Genomic DNA, 26,016 nt, shown 5'->3' with positions numbered 1-26,016 from the left:
TGTCCATCTGATGATGTAATTTTTAAATATTAAACCTCTTTAAGTTTCAGCGGTGAGAAAGTACGTCCTTTTCTATAATCCTATTTTCAATCTGTCCCCAGACGTTGTGTGTCCTGGATTATTAGACATATTAGATGATGCAAGGCTGAGAAACACAGAACCAGTTTCAGTTTCCGACTTCAAAATGTGTTTGTGGGAAACTTCTGTTTACAGATTTATTGATAAAGATCTTAGTAAACCATTTTTAATGAAGACATTTTGTTTTTGGTTATATTATAGCTTATTGCTTATGATGCAGAGTTTTTATGTTTGTATTAAATCAAATTTTGTTTAGCACCGTTGAGTAAAAGACAAGATTTAATTTCAAAGACATAAACAGTTTAAAACTAATTTTGCAGCCTTGAACAAAGCATCAAATAAAGTGGAACTGCATAAAGAGCTACAAAGCACAAATTAAATTTTAAAATATCAAATTAAATAGAAAAGCTCATATTTTCCCAAGTAAGAATGAGGAGAAACCTTGAAGATTTGCTGTAATGACCTGAGGAATTGACGTTTTTCCTTTTTCATTTTTTAAAAATAGGATTGAATCCATCAAGGTTTCTGTTTATGTATTTTTGTTTTATTCAGTTTCTGTTTTTCAGGTTTTTTTCAGTTTTCACAGAAATTTGAGGGACAAATTTTGCTCCTTTTTATCCAGAGCATCAGATGAATAATGCTCTGGATAAAATGCATTAAAACCTTGGAAATTAAAATGACGTGTCAACCACACAAAAAAAAAAAAAAAAAAAAAAAAAATTAACTGGTGGTGCTTTAGATAACAAATTATCTTTCAACCATTCCTACTTTCAATTGTACAGTAATATACAAACTACATATGAGTTTTATTGCTTGAGTTATGATAAATAATGATACATATTTGCATAAATGCTCAAATCTTGTGTATGATTTAATTTAGACAACATTTCCAATAGTTTTTGGAATATTTTTATTATTATGTGCTCTTTCCAATAATTTAGTGACGATTTATTTAAAATCTCGGCTTTCCCTGACTGATAGGGTTCATCTGGCTGTAATTAGATCTACACTGCAAAAATTTACCAAGTATTTTTTTGTCTAGTTCTAGTGCAAATATCCTAGTACATTTGAAATAATAAAAAAGTAACTTACAACAGATAACATTTAAGCAAGATATAGAAGTTTAAATCAATAATTCCTTAATATTTTTGAAAAAAAAAATATTATCACTGGCAGATTATTTTGCTTATAACAAGAAAGTTTTACCATGTCATAAGTGAAATAATTTGCCAGTGGAACTAGTACTGGGTTGCTAGGTAACGGGCTGGGCTTGGCTGGGGTTGCTAGGTAACGGCGGAGTGGAACATTCCACCAATGGAACAAGTACTTTATTCACTTAAAACAACCTTCTATTTCTTGCTGAAGAGTTACTTGGAAAAATTAGACCAAAAATACTTGGTAAGATTTTGTGTTTCTGCAGCGCAGTGTTGAGAACTGCTTACCCACACAAATGTCGATCTGTTGGCTCTGAAATCTATCTTTTCACCGCAAAAACACAAAATCATACCAAGTATTTTTGGTCTATTTTTAGTGTAACTACAAGTACAGTTGAAATAAGACAAAAAAAAAAAGACAAAACTAACTTATAAGTAACTTTTCAGCAAGATATGGGAGCTTGTTTTAAGTCAAAAATCTTTAATATTGATGGAAAACGTTCTAGTTACATTGGCTGATAGTTTCACTTATAACATAGGAAAAATATCATGTTATATGTCAATCAATCTGCCAGGGGATCTAGTATTTTTCCATCTATATTGAGGAATTATTGAATTAAAACAAGTTCCTGTATTTTGCTGAAAAGTTACTCATAAGTTAGTTTTGTCTTATTTCAAATTTACTGAGATATTTTCTCTAGAAACTAGACCAACTTGGTAAGATTTCGGTTTTAGCAGTAAAAACCGCCCAGGGTGAATGCAGCTCTCAGTAATTGAAATATCCATCCATAAAATAGTTCAATCTTTATAAAGAATGATTCACCATGTGCGTTGTGACAGGTCGGTGGGAGCGTCGTTTCCATCTGATTAGCGCTAATAGCAAAACCGCAGTGCAGCGTGTCTGTTGATGACGAGGACCAGATTCCTGAAACCCCACACTGAAATTAGATCAGACCAATCCGGAGGGAGCGTTTAGAGGTTTGCTCAAACGGCTGTGTGGAGAGAGAGAGGGGCGATAACGCCGGCGAAGAATCATCTGATTATGGAAATAATTAGCTGTCATGATAACAGTCGTCATTGGAAGTGACTGGGTAGATTTATGGAGCGTTGGAACAACGAGGTCGGCCGAAAAATGTTTGAAATCAGAAGGCATGCATGAGGACAAAGGTTGTAAAAGCATCTTGCTGCTGGGTTTTTGTTGTCGTTGTTTGTTTGTTTTCAGCTTTACTTGTAACAAAGTCGACATTTACTGCACTTTCTGACTTCCTGTTTCCTGTTTCCTGCAACAGAGGAAGGCGAGTACTTCCTGAAGGTTTTGATTCCCAGCTATGCTGCTGGTTCAATCATCGGGAAAGGAGGCCAGACCATCGTTCAGCTGCAGAAAGAGACTGGAGCCACCATCAAACTGTCAAAATCCAAAGACTTCTACCCTGGTAAGGTTCACAAACCCTGCGATCGATGGATGGGTGGATGGGTGGATGGATGGGTGGGTGGATGGGTGGATGGATGGATGGATGGATGGATGGTTGGATGGATGGATGGTAATACTTTAAACATCCATCCATACTTTAAACTGCTGTGGTTCATTTTCACACTGAGTTAAACAAACCAAGCACTTTGAAAAAGCTGTTCCCCTCCTCACCTGTGGGGGCGCTGCTCTGCGAACCACCAAAGAAAGAAACAAGAAAAAAAAACACCAGCTGCATTTCCATTGACTGAATGATTGCTCAATTTGACATTTAGAAAATAAATTTGCTTAAAAAACAAATTTGTTTTGTGAGAAAACGTTTTGATGCTAAGATGACGTGGCTTTTTTTAATGGCTGTATTAAAATAGTTTTTTTTTTCCATAAAACTACAATGGAAACGCATGTTTCTCATCACGAGTTTCATGATCCCCAACCAGATGTTACTACTGTCTTCTACAAAGAAGAAGACAGGATTTATTCAGAGGATGATGGCACGGCATGTTTCTTGTTCACGTGTGATTTAAATTTGTTTGGCATATAAAGCAACAACACAATTGTGAAATTGTGTATTTTTGTCATTAACAAACTGTTGATGAAATTTTGCTAGTGAGGACAACTGCCATCTTCACAACATGTGAACAAAACTGGAGTAGTGTCACATTTTACCTGTTGTACGATTTTTCTTCTGTCTTTGGCAAAAAGACCATGAACCATTTCTCCTGCTAGCGCTAGGCTAACGCTTTTGTTTTGCTTGTATTTACCCAGAATGCCCTGCTCTATAGCTCGCTTCCTGCTTTTGGAGCAGTTACTGGTTCGTTCAAATGCGAATTTGTACTGAACTTTCTAGGTGAAGAGGCTGCAGTTTGATTAAAGTGGACTAAACATGGCTGGTATGAACGCATCCTTTCAGTTTTTATCCGTTGCTGTTTTGACATGGAAGAGGAAACACGCTGACTGCTGCACACTCAGACGCTCTGCAGAACCACAAATCAGACAAATTTCAAACCATTTGGAGAATTTGTCCTGTCGGCACAGCTCAGCTGATTTGTAGTTTGGGAGTTATTAAGTCTTCTGGGACATTACCACACACACACACACACACACACACGCACACACCCACACACACCAGCAGAGAGAGATCAGGATTACAGGATCAGACGTTCTGTTTGTCTGAACTCCGATAGCTGGCCTGACGTGACCTGCAGCTGCATGAGTGATGCTAAATGTTTGCACCGTTTCTTTTAAATCTTCTGCTGAGCTGAAAGTTTCTTTTAACCCTGAAGCATCGTAAGAATGCTGCAAAACCAAGTCCGTGTGCTGCATGAAATGCTGAATAAGACAGGTGTTGATCAGTGTGTAAGTGTTGGGTTATTAATAGATCATTTAGGTAAAAAATGTGGACGTATTTAAAACTAGAAAGTCATAATTCGACTTTAGAGAGGAGGGATGCCTGAAGGCAGCTGCAACGAATTATTTCACAATCTGCAGCCAAAAGCAGACTTGTTGGAAAACAAGTGGGGAAAAAAGCGTTTAGCGATGCAGATTTCTGAGTTTTATTACATATGTGAACTTGTTTTCGAAGTTCCTTTAAAATATAAAAATCATTTATGTTTTGCTGGTTGTCAAAATGTTTATCCAGTAAAAAGCTGCTGTGTTTTCTCTCTTATAGAAGCTGGAGCTTCTGTTTTGGGTGGAATCACCTTTAGTTGAACTCGGAGCGGTTGTAATGTTTCTGCAGTTTCAGATCTTGAGTTTATGTTTTTTTTCCAACCTTTAATGTGTGTTTTGGGTCGGTGTGAGCTGCAGCTTTTGGCCGAAACCCTTCGGCTTTTAGAGACTTTAAAGTTTGGGATTTAGTCTCGGTTTCTGCTTTTTTTTATTGTGCATTTTTGGCAGAAACAAGAATTTAACTTAATGCATCATGAAAAAAAAGTTTGTGTGTGTGTGCGTGTGTGTGTGTGTGTGTGTGTACATTGTACATCTTCTCGCGCTCAGCCCAGCTGCACCGATGCTTCCTCTTTATCCTGCTGTCTCCCATAATTTATTGCGCTTTAAACCTGGCTCCTCTTTTATTTATTTATTTATTTATTTTTTTTTTTTTTTATTTGTGTGTTTAAGAGCGTTTGAATTTGTGCATCGGAGGTCTGCAAACAAGCAGCTATTGTTTGACATCAGTGCATGAGGCTCCTGGAAGCTCTGCCAGCCAGAGCAGATGCAGGGTTCAAGAGCCTCCAAGACCCACAAACACACACACACACGCACACACACACATGCACCCATGCAACTACTTCAGCTTGTGCATAGGGAAGAGAGAGGGAAAGGGAAAAACTTGCATAAATCCAAAGAATGTCTTCACACTTAAACATCGGATGTAAATCTGCGAAAATATTTGTATGCACACAGACGTGGCTCGTGATCTGTTGGGGTGAGAAAGACGGGAGGAAGGGAGACGAGCGGAGGAATGAAAAAGAAAGAGAGTGTTGTCTGGGACAGAAGGAGCAGTGTGTGTGTGTGTGTGTGTGTGTGTATGTGTGTGTCGTTAAACCCTTCCTCTGCGCTGAAGGGGGCATCTGTATGCAAATTAGTCTTGGTTCTTCCTGGGTAACAAATCAAAAGGCCCACCTGCTGCAGGAGTCCGTCTGGGTGTGTGTGTGTGTGTGTGTGCGTGCGTGTGTGTTGGGAGTAACGGAGGCCATCTGATGAAGAACGCAGAGTTACTGCAGTGTGTTGCCTGAAGCGCCTCATCCTCCTCATCCTCCTCATCCTCCTCATCCTCCTCATCCTCCTCATCGTCGCTCTCACACCTTCAGCAGTTCAGAAGTTACTTCTGTTTCTAAAAACTTGTTAGTGTCTTCAAATTCATCAACATTTTTCCAACTTTGAGTGAAACGAAGTATTAAGTAGAAACATGACTGGGTGAAGAAGCTGGAGTTTCCCCAGCAGAATTTCCCAAATGTTTCATTTTAGTAACTTGTTTAGCTAAAACTTCCTATAAATGAATGTTTCCAGATAAATACTAATGCGCTGATTTATCTGGCTGTTTTATAAAGTTTGACATCAACTGATGTCAGTGCAGTATCTAAGATATTATAGAACATGTAAATTATAATGCAAGTTAATTTTGAAGTTAGCATTTAGCATTAGCTTCTGGTATCTAGCAGAAGCTAACTTTGAAAGTGCTTCAGCGTTAGCAGAGCTGTTTATGATTAGCACAATTATCTCTTTTAATTGGTGCTTTTAAATGGTGCTTTCATGTGTACATTTTATGCTGAATGTACAATTATTACTGTAATCTGACAACCTGCAGCTCTTTTTTTTCTTTCAGCCTCAAAACTATGAAAGATTTTAGAAAAAAAAATCACAATCAGCAAGTTGGTCCTCAAAGAAAACAGACATTTTACTAAAGGAAATCACTCAATTTTAGCCCATAAACAAGCAAACAGGAGCCCTTCTGCAAAACTCAGATAATCAGATATTTGTAGCCTTAACATTCTCCTCTTCTATACCAGGAAGTTGAATTGTTCTCAGAAATGAGGGCAAATCAAAATAAATTTTTTAATAGACATTAAAAAAACTGCAGAATATTGAATTTGTTACATATGTTGGTTTTTATATGTTTCATTTGAATTACAGGGAGAATATCTTGTTCAGCTCACATCCCTTCACTCGTTTATTCCACCCTTCGTCCTTCCTTCCTGGTTTTTTATTCATCCTTTCGATGCAGCTTCTTTCTATCCTCCGCCATCAATCTTCCTCCGTTTCTCCCTCCATCCCATCTGGAGAATAGTGCAGCAGCAGCACTTAAGGAGACGACCAATTAGCTGAGAGCCGCAGCATCGGTGATGAGACAGGCCACCATTCATCCTTAAAACACGCACACACACACACACACGCACACACACGCCCACACACGCACGCACACACACACACACACACACACACACACACACACACAGTGACCACTATTATGGCACAACAGATTTATTACACACCCATACAGTACAAGGCAGTGCCGCCTCTAAATATAGCCTCTATCTGTCTGGCTGCTGCTCTCTGGAGCGAAGTGGAAACCAGAAGGATGTCGCAGTCGCTCCGACCTGAGCTGCATCCAAACCGCCGTTGATAAGTCATCCAATCAAAACCATCCTGCTAAATGTGCATTTATTTATTTTAAAAAATGTCTCGTTGCTAACTGGGATCATCGGCTAACTCCCTCCAGGAAGCTAATTCAATCTTTTTATTCACTCATTATTTGCAAATTTTGTTTTTGCTAACTACCTCTAACTAGAACTACGTATAACTATTTGAGCTCCACAAAGCTGTAGTGTTGCCCTAATTGTTTCATGCATGTTTTGAGAAATCCTTCAGACTAGCCAGCAGCAATTAGCAGCATCTACTTAACTCATTATAGGAGCTACTTCTCAGTGCAACTCTGGTAAAAGCGTTGTCAGAGTTAATAGAGGAGCCATGTTGTGACGACTTCCTGAAGAGACAGAGACCCAATTTCAAGGCGTTAAATTACAAATCAAAATTTCTGTGGAGCTAAATTCATCCTAAATTCATCAATATTTAGGAATTATTTACTTAAATAATTTTATTTTAAAATTTATTTTATTAAAAAAAATACTTGCAAGTTGATTTTGTCTTATTTAAAATCTTGTGTTTTTTTTTTTGGGGGGGGGGGGTAAGTTGTGTGCAGCTTTTAACTGTTTAACTGTGTAAAATATTTTTTAAAATAGTCAAAGGCAAAAAATATTTGGTTAATGGGTCCGCTTTTAAACCAAATTAGCACAGTTAAAGTAAGGCTGTGGATGTATTGTCATGGAAACATCAGTGTGCTTTATTCAGAAATGTCAGTGATTGTTGGCTAATATATTCCAAATGTTATGAACTTGCATTTTTTATGCTAATGTAATATTTAGCCAGAGTCTCAGGGCAGCAGATGCTCAGGCTGGATACAGTGAAACCCAAAATGCTGGAGGTCACAGAGTGATGGAAGAACAGATGAGGCGTTTTACAATCATCCCTAAAATCTGGTGAAAAGTCCAAACGGACAGCAGCGACTCGTGACCAGTACATCCTTCTGAGCAGAAAACCAATAGAGTCGCCGTCACTTTGCATCAAATATTCATTTGCTACACTGGTTTTATAATTACATTCGACCTCTTCTCCTCCTTTCTGCTGAGGTGCTGGAACGTGGCGTCGAATCCATTATGGCGAATTTAGAGCTTGAAGATGAGCTGATAAACCAAATAATCTGTCCTCACCTCGCTGCAGCTTCACATCTGCCTCCTGAAAAATCAGCAGAAACCAGAAAGATAGGAGAGCAATCAGAGGAAAGTCTGGCATCTTTTTTGTTTGTATTGATTGCTTTGAAGTTTAGTAGGGCTGAAACAATTAATCGTGATTAATCGTGATTAATCCATTTTTGAAATAATGGTCTTCTAATTTAGCAATCGATTAATCATTAACTTGAGAATATGGACTAAAACTGCTTAATTGCTGAAAGTAGAACACAGAGCTGTAATTAAGCCAAACTGTACAAAAATATGTACATATTTTGGATTTAAGAAAAAAAAAAAAAAACTTCTTTGATTGCATGCTACAAATGATCTGCACACACTGAAAAAATACCTTTTAGTCAATAAAATGTTTATTTTGTCATTGAAAAAGTAAAATTAATGTTTTATTGACATTTTATTAATGTATTTCTAATATTCTATTTATAAAAAAGCTTAAATGAAAATCTGCAGAATCTGATTAATCGATTAATCATCGGAATAATTGATTACTAAACTAATCGTCAGTTGCAGCCCTAAACTTTCGGGCTTCCTAATTACATTTCATTCTGCATTTCAAGTGACTGGAAATATTATTTAGAAGCCTGAAAAAGTTGTTTTGTGTTTATTTTGATAAGAAATCCCTTTATTTTTCTCAATAAGCTTTAGTTCTGCATTTTAATCGGTCAGTTTCCAGCTTTATTCAGCTTTAAAATAACCAAATCAGTTTCCATTGATACGTCTTTAAAATGTCTCAAAGTATTTCTAATACTGTACTAATTAAAGCTCCAATAGTTGAATGAAAAATCTGCAGAATGTGCCTCTTTTTCAATCTGATTAATCATCATCTGAGTTGTGTATACTTCAATAAGAAATGGCTTTCTTTGCCACACGCTTTATTCATGCAGTTAAATCTTTCCATTTCCAGTTTTAAAATCTCTGACCCAGTGTGCAATGATTGCTTGTGAAAAAGTAAAAGTGGATCCAGTAAAAGTGTTTTTGCTGGTAGAAAATAAAGCAGCTCCCGCTCTGCAGGATCACAGAAGACATTCCTGCTGCGGCGGCTGCATCACCACGGATAAAGCCACTTTAATGAGCCTGATGTGAACCGAAAACGACGCCTAATGAGACACCGCGAAGGACGGCGACCGCGCGGTCTGATTCCAGTCCCGTTCGCACAGCTGCAGAGGAGACAGAGCCGATTACGTCCTAATTAAAGCCCAGATAAACCTGCAACCCGGCAGAATCACCCATGAAAGTAGCGACACCCTGAGTCGCCACATCGCCGATGATTATTTTTTCTTTGCATTTTGCTTTTTAGGCAGCCACACCACTTTGTAGCATCTTTAAAGTCAAACTTTTCCATCAATTTGGTCTTCAGAAATCCTTATTCAGGACCCAATAAACCATTAAAAAACAATTTAATGGAAGAATATATATTCTGTTAGTATTTAAAAACAACTTTAAATTCAAACTCTCACTCTAAAAACAAAATCTTACCAAGTATTTTGTTCAAATATCTTATCACACTTGAAATAAAACAAATCTAATTTACAAGTAAGCTTTTAGCATAATACAGGAGCGCATTTTAAGTCAATAATTCTTTAATATTGTTGAAAAATACGAGTTTAACTGGCAGATTATTTCACTGAAAAAATGTCTCATTATATGTGAAGTAATCTGCCAGTGGAATAAGGACTTTTTCATCAATATTTACTGAAAACGAGCTCCTAGATTGCGCTGAAAAGTTACTTTTGTCTCATTTCATGTGTAATAATAGACCAAAAATACTTAGTAAGATTTTGTGTTTTTAAAGTGTAATGTCAAATTTATTCTTCACAAATCCTGGAACCCAATAGACGATTAAAAGACAATTTAATAGCAGAATATGAAGAAATAAGGTTAAAAGTTTCACAACGTTAGCTTTTAAAAACACGAGGAACTTTAGATTCAACCTCTGGATCTCCTGTCTGTCGTCTGCCACCATTTCAGAGCTCAGTCTTTAATCCCGCGCCATGATTGCAGTTTTCAGTATTTAATATCCCCTCTGCACACACACACACACACACACACACACCAAAAACCTGCACACATCTGTCGCAAAAGGCCACACAAGCTAACCAAACACCTGACACACTTCCAGGCCCTCCATCGACATTACTCGTTTCAGCACTCAAAGCCTCTTATGCAGCTCTAAGCTCTCAGAGTCAGAGATGGAAAACTGCAATATTACAAATCACACACACACACACGCACACCCACACACACACACACACATCTGCGTCAGTAATGAATTTCCTGTTTGTTAGCCGCTTCCCTTCTTCATTAAAAGACTTATTCATTCCCGTTGTCTGTTGTTTATCAGTTGTGGAGGGGATGATTTCCTCTAAATCAAATTGCTGCTTTGAATCTGTCCAAATTTGTCAACTTAACAGTGAAAAATGGAGGCGGGGCTGAAGGGCCGCAGCGTCATGGCGGATCAGAGCTCTGGCTGGCCTGCAACAGTTTTTGAGCTTTTTCTGAGTTGCCTTTTCATTTTGAAATTCCCAGATGTGTTTGTGTTTGTTTATGAGATTTTACAATCATCTGAAGTTGTTTGTTTGGATCTGAGTCTGTCTTGCATCGCAGACTCACTGGCTGAGACAAAGCTGCAGCTGAACATCGAAATCTTTAGTGGAATTTATAAAATACCTTTTTACATCTTGTTGAAGTGGACATATTTTTTGCTAAATGTAAATTTTGCACATTTTTGTCTTTCTATTTGGGATTGTACTGCTTCTAAAAAACAATCTAAGCATAAAAAATAAAATAAAAACACCCTACTGTTTTTGGCAGTAAGTTTATGACATTTGGTGTCTGGAAAATGAATAGTTTCAAAACCTTCTGGAATGTAGAGTCACAAATCATCCGGTTACCTAGCAACCCCAGCAGATTTCTGCCCGTTACCTAGCAACACAAGCTGAGATCCAGCACGTTTGGTCAGCCAGTTTTACCACGGTATGCACTGCACAATGGCTGCTGGAAAATCAAACCACTTGCTGCATTCTTAGTCAGTTGTACAGGAAGCCCTACTAATGCTTTTCAGAGCTGTATATTTGTGTAATTGCACGTCACCATTTTTACGAGCCATAAAACAGCTCAAAGAGGCAGAACTGAGCAGACTGAAATCTCATTGTCTCAGAAGGATTTTGTTCAGAAAATGTAATGAACATGTTTTGTATAGGCCACAGACCCACTCCAAACCTTTCAAAGAAGGTCACCTTTAAATCAGATTGGAGCCCCACAAAGTAAAAAATCTTTTGAGTTTCAAAATTATCTGAATTTAACCTGAACTCTACAGACACCAAACAGACTCCACGTTGTTGTTTTTGTTTGGGAAAAGTTCTCAATTTTTCCAGCAAAAATCCTTCTGGTTGATCTGAAACGAAACAAGAATGAATATTTTAAAAGCGTCTCTGCTAAATACAGAGGAGGGTCTGTGATGCTGTGGGCCTGTTTCTCTTCTATTGACTCAAGAAACTTTGTAATAAATCTGCAGTATTAAATTGTGTATGAACGTAATGCCAAGGTAAAAATACACCAGCAAGGACAATTTAAAGTCTATAAGTCATCAATAAAAAAACATTATTAGCAACTGGAGAACATTTAGAAAACATTTAAATTTTTCAAGGACAAAAACAAGAAAGTGTAAAATAAACTCCAATTCTCTTTCTCAGCTTCTGCAAACCTGCAAGAGACGGAAATGTTAAAATCATTACTGGACATTTGGGAAAAAGACAGAAAGTATTTAATTTGTTTGGAAAGGCATCTTCATTTTTCAAAAAAACACAGCAACTTCAGTTAAGTTTGGAAAAAATTTAAGTCAAGTTCATTCAGGAAAAATTCCCCTGAATCAACCAGAAATCATCTGAAATCGATCTTCACACCTGGAGGGCGAAGGATAAAAATATGGTTCGGATTTGCTGAATAAATGTGATGCCATCTGTCCTAATAAAAGACAAAAGGGGCCAATTTATGAATCTAAAACAATCTTAGCCTGTATTAAATATTCTTAGTTTAAAATGATAGAGTTGATGACATGGTGTAAACTAAAAATGTGACAAAATTCTCATTATCTGCACTAAATTGAAGCTAATTTAGTGCAGATAAATCCAGAGGATAAACAGTTTTCTACTGCAAAACCGCACAATTTTTTCCAGTTTGTAGGATTAACCTTTAAGTATTTGTCTTTTAAAACTCAGAAATATTACAAGTCAGTCTTCAGTTGTGTGTTTGGTTTGTTTCTGTTGCTGCAAAGGTCAAATTAAAAGTGACAGAAGCTCATTGCTTCCCTGCTAAGTGCCTTCCTGAGTGTGTTTCTGTGTTCGAAGCCTCTGCCGGGATTTGAACCCTGAACTCTGGCAGGTTGAGCACCAACTCAAGCGGAACGAGACGCGTCTGCCGGCGCGGCGTTAATACCGCCGCAGACACACAGACACCTCAGAGTCAGCTTTCGCTTCATATGTGGCGGCTAACAGGCGTTAGCCGTTAGCTTCGGTCATAAATGTTTGACCTGGAAGAGGGGAAGAAGGTCACGGATCCAAGAGGAATGATGTACTGAACTTTGGAACGAAGGAAGCGTTAAATTCTGCTCTTCCAGTTAGGGCTGGGCGATATGGACTTAAAATATTCTGATAAAAAAAAAAGAATATTTTTAAATTACTTAAAAATATTATTTTAGTTATTAAACCAGTCGGTTCTATAGAGGGATTATTTGTTTGGAAACAAAGCGGATGCACGCAACCTGACTGCAGAAAGACCCTGCTGGCCTTTTAACGCTCACTGGTTGTCATGGTTACCAGCATTTCTCTCGCTGTTGTAGCGACAGCTAGCATGTTGTCAGTTATTGCACTTCAACTGTTTATCAGAGTGATCAAATAAGTTATGCTGCCTAGTTGACATTAATGAATCACAAAACGTGATGTTGATTGATCATTTGTCTGCAGAGAACCACGATTCCTAATCCTGGTGATTCTGAATCGGTTCAAGAGGCTCAAATATTGATTTTAATCTGCTCTGTGTTTTGTAAAAATTTACATTGAATTACTCTTTGATAGTTTTTTTTATTTAATTTTATACATTTTATTTGTTTTACGATAGTTTTTTCACAATAAATGATAAACAATGTGATAAAAGTGCACAGGTGTGCACAAAAGATACATTTTGTCCATAATTTATCTTTTGATAAATAGACAAAATACAAATTTTCTGTAACTTTTCATACTGAGGCTTTAATGCTGAACGTTTCATATCATTCGGTATTGATAATTATTGATTATATTCTTATTTTAATAAAATACCTTCCCTGATTTACCAACAGTTTTCACTCCATGTTCATAGATATTTTTTTGTTTGTTTTTAGGCAGTTATGGAAGTTACTCAGCAGACTGTTGCTAGGCAACCATAGTTGGAGGGAACTGGAAAGGCTTCTTAGCCAGCAGGTTGTTGCTAGGCAACCAAAGAGAGAACAAGTTAGTTGATTCCACCAAGTTAGCTTAGCTAAAGCCTTTTCTCTCCCACTGAATGTTCTGTATATTGAATATGCTATCAGAGGTATTGATCTATCGTAATATATTTGGTTATTGATTTATTGCCCAGCACCAAGACGCCTTAAATCTCCATTCTGTACGTCCTGTTTGTTTTGTTGTTTGACTGAAACTGATCATTAAAGACGAAGCAGTCGAGGATCGATGTCGTCGCTTTCTCCGCTCTTGTGTTCAGACTTTTAATAAGGCAGAGCTCAGGGAGCCGTAAACAGAACGGCAGGAATATGGCCGACTAACCCGCAGATCAATGCCGAGCTGAGTGAGCGTTTGTGTGGTTATTTATTTATCTCCGCTCCGACGGCGGCGCTCCGTAACTGTGACGGATCTCAGCCGGAGTGTGTGTGGCGGGCGATGCGTGCCCTTGGGAAGCGCTGCTTTAATGCTGCCTGTCAGTGAAATATGACGGTCATAAAGCCTTTCAAACACTTTCGCTAACTCTCATTACTGCAGAGTGCACACACACACACACACACACACACACACACACACACACGCACACACACACACGTCCTTGAGATGATCACTGCAGATAAACGGCGCAGATCGGTGAGCATCTGTTTACGTGCGTTTTGGTTTTTAACGTCTCGTTTTATGCGACTTTGTCCTTCATGATTTTCACTTCAGTCCAGTTTGAAACAAGCAGATGAGTAAAAATATTCACACAATTCTTACTGGTCCCACTGGTGAAGATGCATAAAAAACAGAAATAAATTCCTCCGATTACAGCGGCTGCATCTCCTTCCTAAAAATGATTTAAATATAAAATTATCCTGTATTTGGATCAAGATTCTTTTGTTTTAAATTTCTATTTTTAATTCTTTTTTTTTTACATTTTGTTCCTTCAAACCAAATCAAACCAATGTTTCCAGAAATAAACCATTTAATCGCATGATAAATTAAAACTCAATATTTTTGTTATTGTTTTTCTCTTTTCTGTCTTTCTACCAAAAGCCGGACGATAAAATCTTCAGTCTGGTGATTTGTTCTCCGCTACTGGACCCACTGGATGAGAGACTTCATAATTCATTTTATTTGATGTTTTGTTTATTTATTTTGGATATTTAAAATAACTCCCAGTTGTGTTCTTGTTATATTTTCTGAAAATTGTATAAAAACAATAACATCGTTTATCGCGATAACTTCTCTGACAATTTATCGTCCAGAAAACTGTTATCCTGACATTCCTACTAATTTTTTAGTAAATGTTAAATTCGTGTCTTCTAGTTTTGAATCTGATTCATTACGTTTAGCACAAAGCTGGTTAAATTTCACGTATTTTAACCTTTTCAAATCCGTTGACCGTCCCACATCCTCAGATTTTGACTCACTTGGTTGAATATTTTTGATATTATGGTTCCTCCTGCCTCCATCCTAAATGCTGCAAAACAAGATTTTCCTGAGAAGTCGGACATTCTCATTTTGCCGCCGCTGCTTGTGCGATAAATCCGGCGACCTTGACAGAAATCTCATTTCACCTCCAGAGACGATTTTTAAAAATGACCTACAGCCGCTTACGAGTGCCGTTTCAACCAGAATAAAAACGATTTTCTAATAAAAATCAGATATTACAAGATTAAGGACTTGCACTGGAGCGTTTTTGCAGATAAAAATAAAGCATCGGATTTATTGTCTCTTCTTCTTGCTTCATGTATCAAAGCCACACCTCCAGCCTCCAGCTGCTGTGATGAACGGGAATCACTTGGAGTCGGCCCGATTCTTTCATGTTGGACACAAACGGAGGGAGGACAGCTGAACTGCAGGGTGCAGCTCACAGTCAAACCTGTTTATGTTTCACAAAATAAACTCCAAAAGAAATATAGTTTTATCTCGGTAAACAAAGAGACACTTTGCTCGTTAACACGTTGGTGATTTTTACAGTGTTTTGGCTGCAGAGGTTGTTTATTTGTTGCTCGTTATTTTTCCGACTTGCAGCCAAACAGACAATAAAAACACTGATGGTCATCTGGGTTTTCATTATAGTTTGGTTTTGACTTTTTATTTGTCCAATTCAGTAGTTGTAATACATTTTTAGAACGTGTTTGACAGTTTTCATGAGTTATTACTAGTTAAATATTTCTCAGTTTTAGTTTTTTCATACTTTTGTTTAATTTTTAGGTTCAGGATTCAAAAGAAGGTCAAAATATTGAGATTATTTACACCAACTGGGTAATAAATACTCAACAGAAGCTTCAATTTTCAAAAAATTAAGTCAATTATTCCTGAAACAACCAATTAACTCTGGCGTTTTCTCCCAGTTTTGCTGCCGCCATTTTCTGGACTAGCGTAGCCGCTAGTATCATAATTTACTGTCAGCTGATTTTAGCTGCTTGTGTGAGAAAGAAAAACAAATCAATTTCACATCAGTTTGAAGGTGTAATAAATAGATTCAGAAACACATAAACAGGATATGATGTTTATAATTTCAGTATGTTTTATAAACATAAGATATAGTTCCAGTTAGTCACAGTTTGCCCTTTTTTATTTGTTTCTGTTATTGAAAATGTTTTCTCAGTTTCAGTTTTTGTATTTTAGTTAGTTTTAGTTGATTATAATAACATTACTGAGGACACCTCATGTTATTACAGCTGGAAACTGGAGATTAGGGATTAAATCTGGGTCTGCACTTACAGAGACGCATAAAGACGGTTACAAAGTCGGCCTTCTGTCACCTGAACAAGGTTTCCAGGATTAAAGGGCCATCTAGAGAAACTCATCCAGTCACATTGATTACTGCAACAATTTCTTCATAAATCTGATAAAAAGTCAATCAGATCCAGAACGCTGCTGCTGACGTTCTGACTAAATCCAGGAAGATGGAGAACATCACCCAGTTCTAACCTCCTTCCACTGAGAGAACAGAGTTTAAGATGTTGGTCTATAAATCACTGCTGTTGTTGGATCAGCCTTCCAGAACCTCTAGGGTCTCAAACCCAAACATGAAGAAGAAGCATTCAGTTTTTATGCACCACAAATCTGGAACAAACTTCTAGAAAACAAAAAAAACTACTTCAATAAAGACTTGAGATGCTTTTTAACCATAATAAATGGAATAATAACCACCATATAGCTCTGGAAAAAAAAATTAATGATCAGTTTCTCTGATTTTCCTTTTTCTATGTTTGAGTAAAATGAACATTGTTCTTTTATTCTATGAACTACTGACATGTTATATGTTATAAATTTAGTATTTATTGGCAGAAAATGGTGCAAACAACATAAAAGATGCAGTTCTTTCAGACATCAAATAATGCAAAGGAAACAAGATCCTATTGATTTAGAAACCATAATACTGACTGTTTAACTCAGAAATCCGTATTTGGTGGAATAACCAGCAGGTTTCCAACGGGGTTCAGTGCAGTGGACTCCTCAGGTTTTCTAGAGCTTTCTGTGACGTTTTGATTTTGATGCTGCACGTGACAAAATGTAGTATTTGTTGTTGGTTTCTCAGCTGGTGAATATCATACGGATGTTTCTATGACGTAAACCGCTTTAATCCGCCTTGCTGCAGAATGCGCTTTATAAATAAACTTGATTGATTGATTAAATCGATGCAGGCGAAGGAATGCGTAGAGGTTTCGCCTGCCTGCCGCCGTCGGCATCATGGCGCCCAGCAACCGCTCAAACTGCAGCGTCACCGTGGAGCGTTGCCGTGGGCGACGGCGTCCCCGCCGCCCCCGGGCTTCGCTCCGGCCTGCAGTCTGAGGAAACTGTGCTGGGAGGCAGCTGGACTCCAGGTTTAAGTCGCTAAATGCGTTCTGCAGCTCTTGATTCCCATCCAGATCTGTTCTAAGACGTGGAAAAGTCATTTCCGATACGGGAATGTGACGGCTAATCCTCACGGTTCATCGCTGCGCTTGTTTCCATCATGTCTCCATGTGATCTTTTAGTTGCTTTAAAGTCCAGCAGAATGTAATTTATAGATAATCAGATTAGAGATTAAAAGATTTTACATAAATATTTGGATTTGTTCGGCCATTAATGTGAATCAGCAAGCTGTGCAGGTTGGGAGACGGGAAAATGTACTGCATATGAGTAAACAAAGCAATGCTGGCCATTCTGTTTGTGCTGATCCAGCTGTGTCAGTGTGTGTGTGTGTGTGTGTGTGTGTGTGTGTGTGTGTGTGTGTGTGTGTGACAGATATAAATCCAGTCAGCAGATAAAGGAGGCTGGAGGGGGAAGGAGAAACCCAAAGGGAGAGTAAAAGAAAGGAGGAAGAGTTCGCCATGCAGAGGTTTGCAGGAGCTCTAAAGGTTTCCAACTGTGGCAGACAATAGGCGAAGCTAGGCGCTCTGTGCGACAATAGGGTCTTTGACCCCGGTCAGGCTAGCAGGAGGGCGAGCGGGGGGGCAGAGGGCACTGAGGGCGTCCCCATCTGTCTCACCACAGAGCCTGAATACATCTGGACTCTGAGCGCGACGGAAGGGCGACCTCGTTCTGGGTTTCTGCTCAAAGTTACTGAAACCCTGCTAATGGACAGCGCTAGCTACGTTAGCATGTTTGGACGAATGCTTGTGTTTGTGATTTATCTCAGAGTGTGACTAAACACCACACTGTGTTTCTGATTATTAATCATGATGTCGTATAGTGTGGCTGTGACTTACTGGTGGAAATTTATACTTATACTTATCTTTAAACCTTTAAAAGCTAGCATAGCTAAATGCTAAGAATTCATAAAAGTAGCATTGTGTTTGTGACAGAAGTTTCTCCTCTGACCTCTGTGTTTATGATTATAATTCACAATCTATGTAGTGGTATTGTGAGGATTTGGCTGTTCTTTCCTGTGAGCTTCTGGCCATTTTTCCTCTTACAAGGTAGAGAAAGTTGATCACTGATTTGATCATTCAACAGCTTTACTAAACATTTAATAGTCTTAGTGTGCATTATTAATTAAACTTTGTTTCCAAATGAACAGCATTAGCTACGTTAGCATGCAGCTAACAATAAAGCTACTTTGTCGAATGTTTATATTTGTGCATCAAATCAGGGTTTGATTAACTTCACATGTGTCTGTGTTATAAATCATGATCTGTGCCGTAATATTGTGACACTTTGGCTGAGATTTACTGGCAAAAATGTACAAATTTTTAACTTGGTTTTAAAACTTAATGCCTAGTTTCTCGTGCAAATATCTTTGTACACTTGAAATAAGACAAAACTAATTTAAAACTAACTTTTCAGCAAGATGCAGGAGCTTGTTTTAAATCCTTAATATTGATGAAAATGTTCAAGTTCCACTGGCAGATTATTTCACCCATAAAAAGACATTTTTCACATGTTGCAAGTGAAATAATCTACCGATGAAAGTTGAACTTTTTCATTAATATTAAGGATTTATTAACTTATAATAAGCTCCTGTATCTTGTTGAAAAGCTGCTTATTATTTAGTGTTGTTTTATTTCAAGCGTGCTGAAAAGTTGGAATTAGAAACGAGACCCAAAGTTCTGGATAAGATTTGGTGATTTCTCAGAGTATGCACCACAAAACTGACACAAGCTTCCAGAAAACTGCAAATCAGCTGAAACAATGATTTCCTTTGAGTCCAAGCTAATAGAGTTGCCTTTTATTGAAGTAAATTGAATATTGGCCAACATATTTCATGTGTATTGATGATTTTTAACTCGACAAAATGTCTGTGTATGTTTTCCATGCCTTCATGCTGTTCAAATAAAATGTCAAACAAGGTCTATTTTTCAACAAAACAAAGCGAATTCCTAATGAATTATCTTGTGTTTTGTATCTCAAAGTCTTAAATAAAGGTAAATAATGGCGTTTTGAGAATCAAAGCTGCTTGATTCTGTTTTTTTTCATGAACCGTTTCCAACCGCAGGACATCGTGTAAGCGAACGCGTGCTGGTTCTGCGACCTGGTCGTCAGAAAGCGACGCCCGCGGCTGCATCTCAGTCAGCAGACATTAACTGACGGACGTCTCTTTCATTTTACCTCCCTGTCATCCTGACTGTCAGCTCTTATGACAAAGCTTCTCTCAGCGAGACAGCGAGGAGCTTGGCTAAGCATCGCGGCTCTTCAGGAAAACATCTTTATCATGTGGAGAGACAACACACACACACACTCACTGATCCAAACAGTGCGATTTCAGCTGATTTGGCTGCAGAATTTTGCCCCGTTTTCCCATAAATAGCAGACATAGCTGGATTTGTCTCCGTGTCGCCATGGGGATTTCTCTTTCACCGGCTGCCGTGGCGACGGCTGGCGCCGGGTCTTAAGTGTTTGTCCGTTTTAATGCAGGTTTGCAGAGGTAGAGCAAAGCGGTGCACAAACACCCCCGACCCAACCCCCCGTCGCACAAAGCAGAGGATTGTGGGACTGTACACCCGTTGCCGTGGTGACGAGAATCAAAGTGACAGCTCTCCTTTAGGAGGAGCGCCCCCGCCTCCGCCCACCGCCTCTCCTCCCTTAGCAGGTGTAAGAGAGACGTCTTTCTTCCTCCCGTTGTTGTTTTGGTCGGCGTCCAGATCCTCTCGCCTTCTGTCCTTCAGAGTGGCTGAAATAAGCGGATCCAGGCGGTTCTGGTTTGTGTGTCGGCTTTTAGTAACGTCATAAACTCGCCGGGACGCAGAGGGGCGTTATTTAAGACGTTACGTCAGAAAGAGACTCGTTTAGCGAAATCACCGGCCGCTTCACGTCAAAGCAGACAGTCAGAAACAAGTGGGGAGCAAAACGTGCTGCGACCTGATTGGACAATGACGCTTTGCATCGGCGGGGTCAAAGGGGTCGGATCTAAAGGCTCAAAAATTGCTGCTCTGTAAATTGTGACTGAAAAAAATGACTGAATGTAATTTAAAACTGGTCGCGGTTTTGCTAACATTCAAACGAAACCCAGCAAATTATAATGTTGACTTTAATTGAATAAATACAGTAGATTCAACTTATTTTTATGTAGTCAAAATAACCATTTCATTTAAATAAGTGGAGTGTGTTTTGAACTAAAGAAAAAAAAAAGCTCTGATTTTCGAGCACAGAAAATTAAATCAAAATTAAAAGATTAAAGTCAGAATTCTGAGAACTAGTCACAGTGGTCCTGATTGTCTTCTGATAATGTTACTCAATCAGTTAATGTAAAGAAAACTAAACAATATATAATAACGAGTCTGCAAACATTGTTGAAGCAAGCGCAGCTGATTAGGTTTTACAGTGCTCTGCCTCAAGGTGAGCTGCAGACAAAGAAGCTCATAAATGCCGGTGAAAACCAGTTGTGAATTGCTTTTTGTTTTTTTTACAGACCCCCAATCTGTAGCAGAGGGACAAAGGTAGCCCTTTGGGACCCCTTCGCCTCTCTGCTACACACACACACACACACACACACACACACACACGCACACACACCCATCCGCATCCCTCCGTTATAAAGGGCTGGTTCCACAGCTGCCTCCCCATCCCTCCCCACTTCCATTATTTTTAATCCCTCCAGTGAAAGCTGCCTCAGTTTCTGCCCCTTCCTTTAACCCTCCAGCCTCCCCCAACACTCGTACCCTCCACATCACACCCGTCGCCCCCACAAGGCCGTCAGCTGTCATATCTTCTCTCTGACACATGGGCTGGACTTTAATCATGAAGATCTCAGCCTGGCGAGCGAGCGGCGCCGCCTGCCCAGAGTCCGCTGGGTGTAATTACACGAGCGCTACAGATGTGATGGTTGTTTCTCCTGATCAAGGGTTGGACAGCCAGACAGGATTCAGCGTTGGTCACATGACAGGTCGGTTCTTAACCTGTCGTCTGGTTCAGGTGGTTCAGCAGAGATAAAGCACCTTGATGTGTCAAAGTCATTTTCATTTTGGGCCTCATCGAGATCATGAAGGTTCTTGTGCCAGAATGTACGGACAATTTTGAAACTGTTAAAATACTAGTAACTTTCTGCAACTTTCCTGCTCCACAAAATCACAAATACTTAAAAATATTTGCAAGAAATGTTTAGATATTTAAGATTATGTAACTCTGACTTTGTTTTTTACTGAACATGTTGAACACAGTCAACGTGACTTCCTCGGCCTTACTGGATATAAAGTTAGACGAAAGTTTACTGAAGAAATTCTGCCACCTGCAGGTGGGAGTCGGTTAGTTGAACTCAATGTTTTTCTAACATTTTTGCAGAAAATTTGCAGTAGGATGGTTGTTTCTCCTGATCAGGGGCTGGACAGCCAGACAGGATTCGGCGTTGGTCACATGACAGGTCGGTTCTTAACAACCTGTCAACTGGTTCAGGTGGTTCAGCAGATGGGTCAAACTGATTTTCATTTTGGGCCTCATCAAGATCATGAAGGTTCTTGTTTTAAGAACCTTCATGATCTTGATGATCATGAAGAAAATTACCAAAATGTGTTGGTAATTTTCATAAAAACCCATTAGAACTGTTAGAACTTTATTGAGTAACTGTGTCTGCATCTGATACGAGTTTTTCTTAAAATTAAATAATAGTGAATGTATTTTCACATTGATCCCCATATTTTCTTTTAGTGTTTTTAGTGATTTTCTTTCAATCAGAATCTCTGATTTTGTGGTGCTAATGTAGGAAATTTGCAGTCAGAATAACTTCCTCGCCCTTTTTTGACATCAAGTTGGTCGGAAGCTTACTGGAGAAATACTGCCACCTGCAGGTGGGAGTTAGTCATTTAAATCCAACGTTTTGAACTTTGTTGTGGAAAATTTGAGTTTCCAGACGGCCCAGTTACCAGTCAAAGGCGATCAAATTGGCCAAACCCAGTCGATTTGTTTTGGGTTCGTCTCTTGTTGTGGATTTGATGCCGTGGAGCAAAGAAAGGACAAATTTTGCCTCCTAAATCCCCGTTTTGTGTTGTTTTCACCTCCAGTAACTCCACTGTGCTGCTCTGGTCCCCCATCAGAGATCAGTTATCCCTTGTGATTCATCTCATCAATGAACTCGAGCTCCTCTCTCCGTCCAACTCTCAGCTTTCATCTGCCTCCAGCCTGCAGCCGTCTGTTGCCGTAAATCTTACAACCGTTCTGCATGTGGTTGTCGTTAATGCAGATGAGGTCACACTTCCAGTCAGGCCCCGTCCTCTGCGCTCACATGCATGTCCACAGCGACACGCGGATCGCACAGAGACACTCAGAACCAGGTAAACATCCAGCTGATCTGCGCTCCAGGTCTGACTCACTGCCGAGGGAGGCATGCAGATACAGGAAGTCACCGAGTTAATTGGTGTTTTAGCTGATTGCTAATTGCCCCTTTCTTCCATTAGTTGTTTATCTGAAGGGGAAACATTCAGATAGACGACCAGTTTGCTCCTCTTGTCTCGTGGAAACTTGTTTCTCGTCCTCCTAATGAGTCCATCTTTTTTGTTTTCACCACATCTGAACCCTTGCGAACGTTCGGAGACACGGTTCTGACGTCCAGCCAGCAGCAAGATGGATCTGGATCCGTTTTACTGGGAACATATTTACTTTCTCTGGATGAAATGTGATGTTATCTGAGTTAGAAAACAGACAATACCTGAAACTCTTCACAGTGACTTACCTTTTCTCTTTTACAGTACAGATCACAGAGCCAGCACTTCCACTACACTGCAAAAACACTAAGTCTTATCAAGTACTTTTGGTCTAATTTCTACTGTAAGTATCTTAACACACTTTAAAAAATCCTTGAGACTTTTTGCTTAAAGGTTACTTTGAAGTTATTTTTGTCTCATTTAAAGTGAAGTAAGATATTTCAATTTCAATCTAGTCCAAAAGTGTTTGGTAAGACTTTATGTTTTTGCAGTGTAATCCGCTAAATCACTAAGTTTTTATTTGGCGCTTTAGCATTTCTGCTAACATTGAAAACGTTTAGCGCAATTATGAATTTATTAATCATCTGGCTAAATTCTACAGCGCTTATTTATTTGGCTGCTTTGTAAACTTTCAGTTGATTAAAGTTTGTGTTGAGGTTTTTGTCACCTGATGTTAAGAATTAATCCAGCAGTTAGACATTTCTATTTATGCTCTTATTTTGAAGTGAAGGAAGTTCCATTTCCTCTCCTCTCGTTGAATGACTGTACAGACGAATACATTTACATGAACAACAGTTCTAATGTCTGAAGTTGCTAAAGTCCCTTTATTGCTAATTAAGCTAGCTCAAACAAAAAAAATCACGTGGCTTATTTTTGGAGCCTCATTCCATCCTTATGGTTCAATTTAGCATTAGCTTTTGCAAAATGTATCATTTTAGCGTTAACTAATGTGCATGGTTAGGGTTTTTGGGCTAGCAAAGCTAACTTTTTAGCTAATGGTGTCTACCACTGGATAGAGCTCATCAAACCACGAGTCAGGTAATAGTTAGGAACAACTACCAACAAGAAAAAGATGTAAAAGTAAAACCAAAACAACCTGGGATGTTAACAGAGGAAGCTTTCAGGACGGCTCGACTCAACCACCGAATGTTTCTCTGCTTGCATTCGAACCTTTCAGTTGATGCAAGTGTTTTTAAAGCCTTTTAGGTTCTTGTGTTTTGCATGTGGTTTGGTTGGTTTGCTAAAAAGCCACAGTGGAGTTTACAATTCCAAACTTTGGAGAGCAGTCAGAGGGCGCAGGCCGTTCCCAGGCGGTGTGAGGTTTTGTTTGGCTTCAGTCTAAATTATCTCATAGGGAGGAAGACGGATACGAGCAGAAATGCAGAAGAAAACTTTGATTCTGTCAAGTTCCTGGTGGGAAGAAAATGATTTCTCTGGTTGCTTGTCATGTTTCATGCCGGTATCTTGATTTGGCAAATTCATAAAATGGAAACGTGAGTTGTTGTTTTTTTTGTTTTTTTATTGCAGCATGTAAAACTGCAGTTTTATTTTGACTATTTTTACAGTTGCTGGTGATCTAATCTGTCCTCAAGCCTTCTCTTGGACGGCGCTCACATGCTGGATTACAAAGAAGCAACATGACCTCTGGCTGTTTGCAGATCCCATCTCCAACTGTCGGACTCTCAACGTTTAGTTTGAGTTACAGTAACAAGCGTCTTCTGGAGCCAGAGTTTTATGTCTTTGCTGTGTTGATTTACGTGACGTTGGGGGAGAATCTCGGGCGGTTTCGCTGTCAGTGCATGCGGGAATGAGCTGCAGTCAGGAGTTTAGCAACGACTCGGCCCGATTTTTACGCTGCGCAGTTCTCAGTTTTTCATGCTGTGCTTCTTCACGGCGAAGCCAAGCTCACATAAGTCTGGACAAACATGATCTCAGACGTGCTAAAAAGTCAAAAAACATGCCCTTATACACCCCCCCCCCACACACACACACCCCCACACACACACACACACACTGCAGTCCCAGCTGTAACAAATGGAGAGCAGATTTTGGATGATGATGATGATTATGATGATGTAAAAGACCAGGCATGCTGGTCTCCATGGATGACCAGTTTTGTTGAGTAAATGTTCAGAGTGTGTCATCGTGTGTGTGCGTGTGTGTGTGTGTGTGTGCGTGTGTGTGTGTGCGTGTGTGTTTGGGGTCATTCTCTGGTATATGAGCCACAACAGCTCTTATTGGTTCCCTGCAGGACTGATTTTATTGTGCCAGTCGCACGCAGCAGAATGCACTCTGTAATTTTGGTGGTTTTGGGACGTTTGGTCAATTTTGAAATCTTTAGACTTTAGCCGAGATGGTGGTTGGAAATAGCTGGGAATCTTCTGGGTTATTTTGCAAAAGTTTGCAGCAAACTTTCCTCTTTTTTCCAGCCTCAATTTGCACGTATTCTAAACAGTCACAGTCACTGATGGGTAATTTATGCAGCCCTGAACTTTTCCTCTCTGCAAACTGGAAGTTTAAGACAAGCATCAGCACCACAAAGTTTAATCGGTTTGGAAATGAAAAGCAGGTGTGTGTTGCTGCAGCAGCAGCAGCAGGTAGGTTCCTCCGTTGGTTGTTTAGAAGCTGAGTGAAGCTGTGGCAGAGCGTGGCGGTAACGCTGCAGGTTTCCTGGCATGATGTCATGAGGTGAGCGCTCGGCGTTAAGGGGAGAAAGGATCGCGCTGTGCTCCACTTCACACACGCCGCGCTTTGGAAAGTTGTGAAAACGCCCATAAAGTGAGGCAGGTCATCTCATAACAGGCTTCACAGACGGCGGGAGGAATCGCCGCGGCTCGGCGTTTCTGAGTGAGTCACGGGGGAAAGGGCGTGTCGGAGAGAGAGGAGGGAAATGAGAGAAAGCAAAAGGAATGCAAACTGATAAAGTCGACAGAAATGCGTTCCGTCTTTTATGGGTGTATTTATTGTTCTGTGTTTATTGGTTTGGGATTTTTTTGTTTATGGCTTTTTGTTTTTTTTTCATGGTCAAAAGAAACTTCCTTCCCCAGAACTTTCCGTATTGGTGGATCTGTAAACATGTTCTACCTGAAACTCTCCAGCTGCTGCAGTGTTGGTGTCGTCTGGTGCAGATTAACAGGTTAATGCACCTTTTTCTACTCTACAACTACAACAGCTTATTTGGGCCTCTGTAGACAGAAAAAGAAAAAG

The 26,016-nt window shown here is 39.3% G+C and overlaps 1 protein-coding gene across 3 annotated transcripts in view; it reads left to right on the top strand.

Moving 5' to 3' along the window:
• Positions 1 to 26,016, top strand: part of nova2 (NOVA alternative splicing regulator 2) — a 96,428-nt gene that overhangs the window by 23,402 nt on the left and 47,010 nt on the right. For all 3 annotated transcript variants that reach the window (XM_044120087.1, XM_044120089.1, XM_044120090.1), the window contains one exon: positions 2,522 to 2,665. In XM_044120087.1, the coding sequence (XP_043976022.1) occupies positions 2,522 to 2,665 (144 nt within the window). The remainder of the gene's footprint in view (positions 1 to 2,521; positions 2,666 to 26,016) is intronic.

Source organism: Gambusia affinis, linkage group LG06 (genome assembly GCF_019740435.1).
Source record: "Gambusia affinis linkage group LG06, SWU_Gaff_1.0, whole genome shotgun sequence".
Lineage (NCBI taxonomy): Eukaryota > Metazoa > Chordata > Actinopteri > Cyprinodontiformes > Poeciliidae > Gambusia > Gambusia affinis.
Note: the sequence above shows the minus strand (reverse complement) of the source record. Positions and strands in the feature narration are given on the sequence as shown.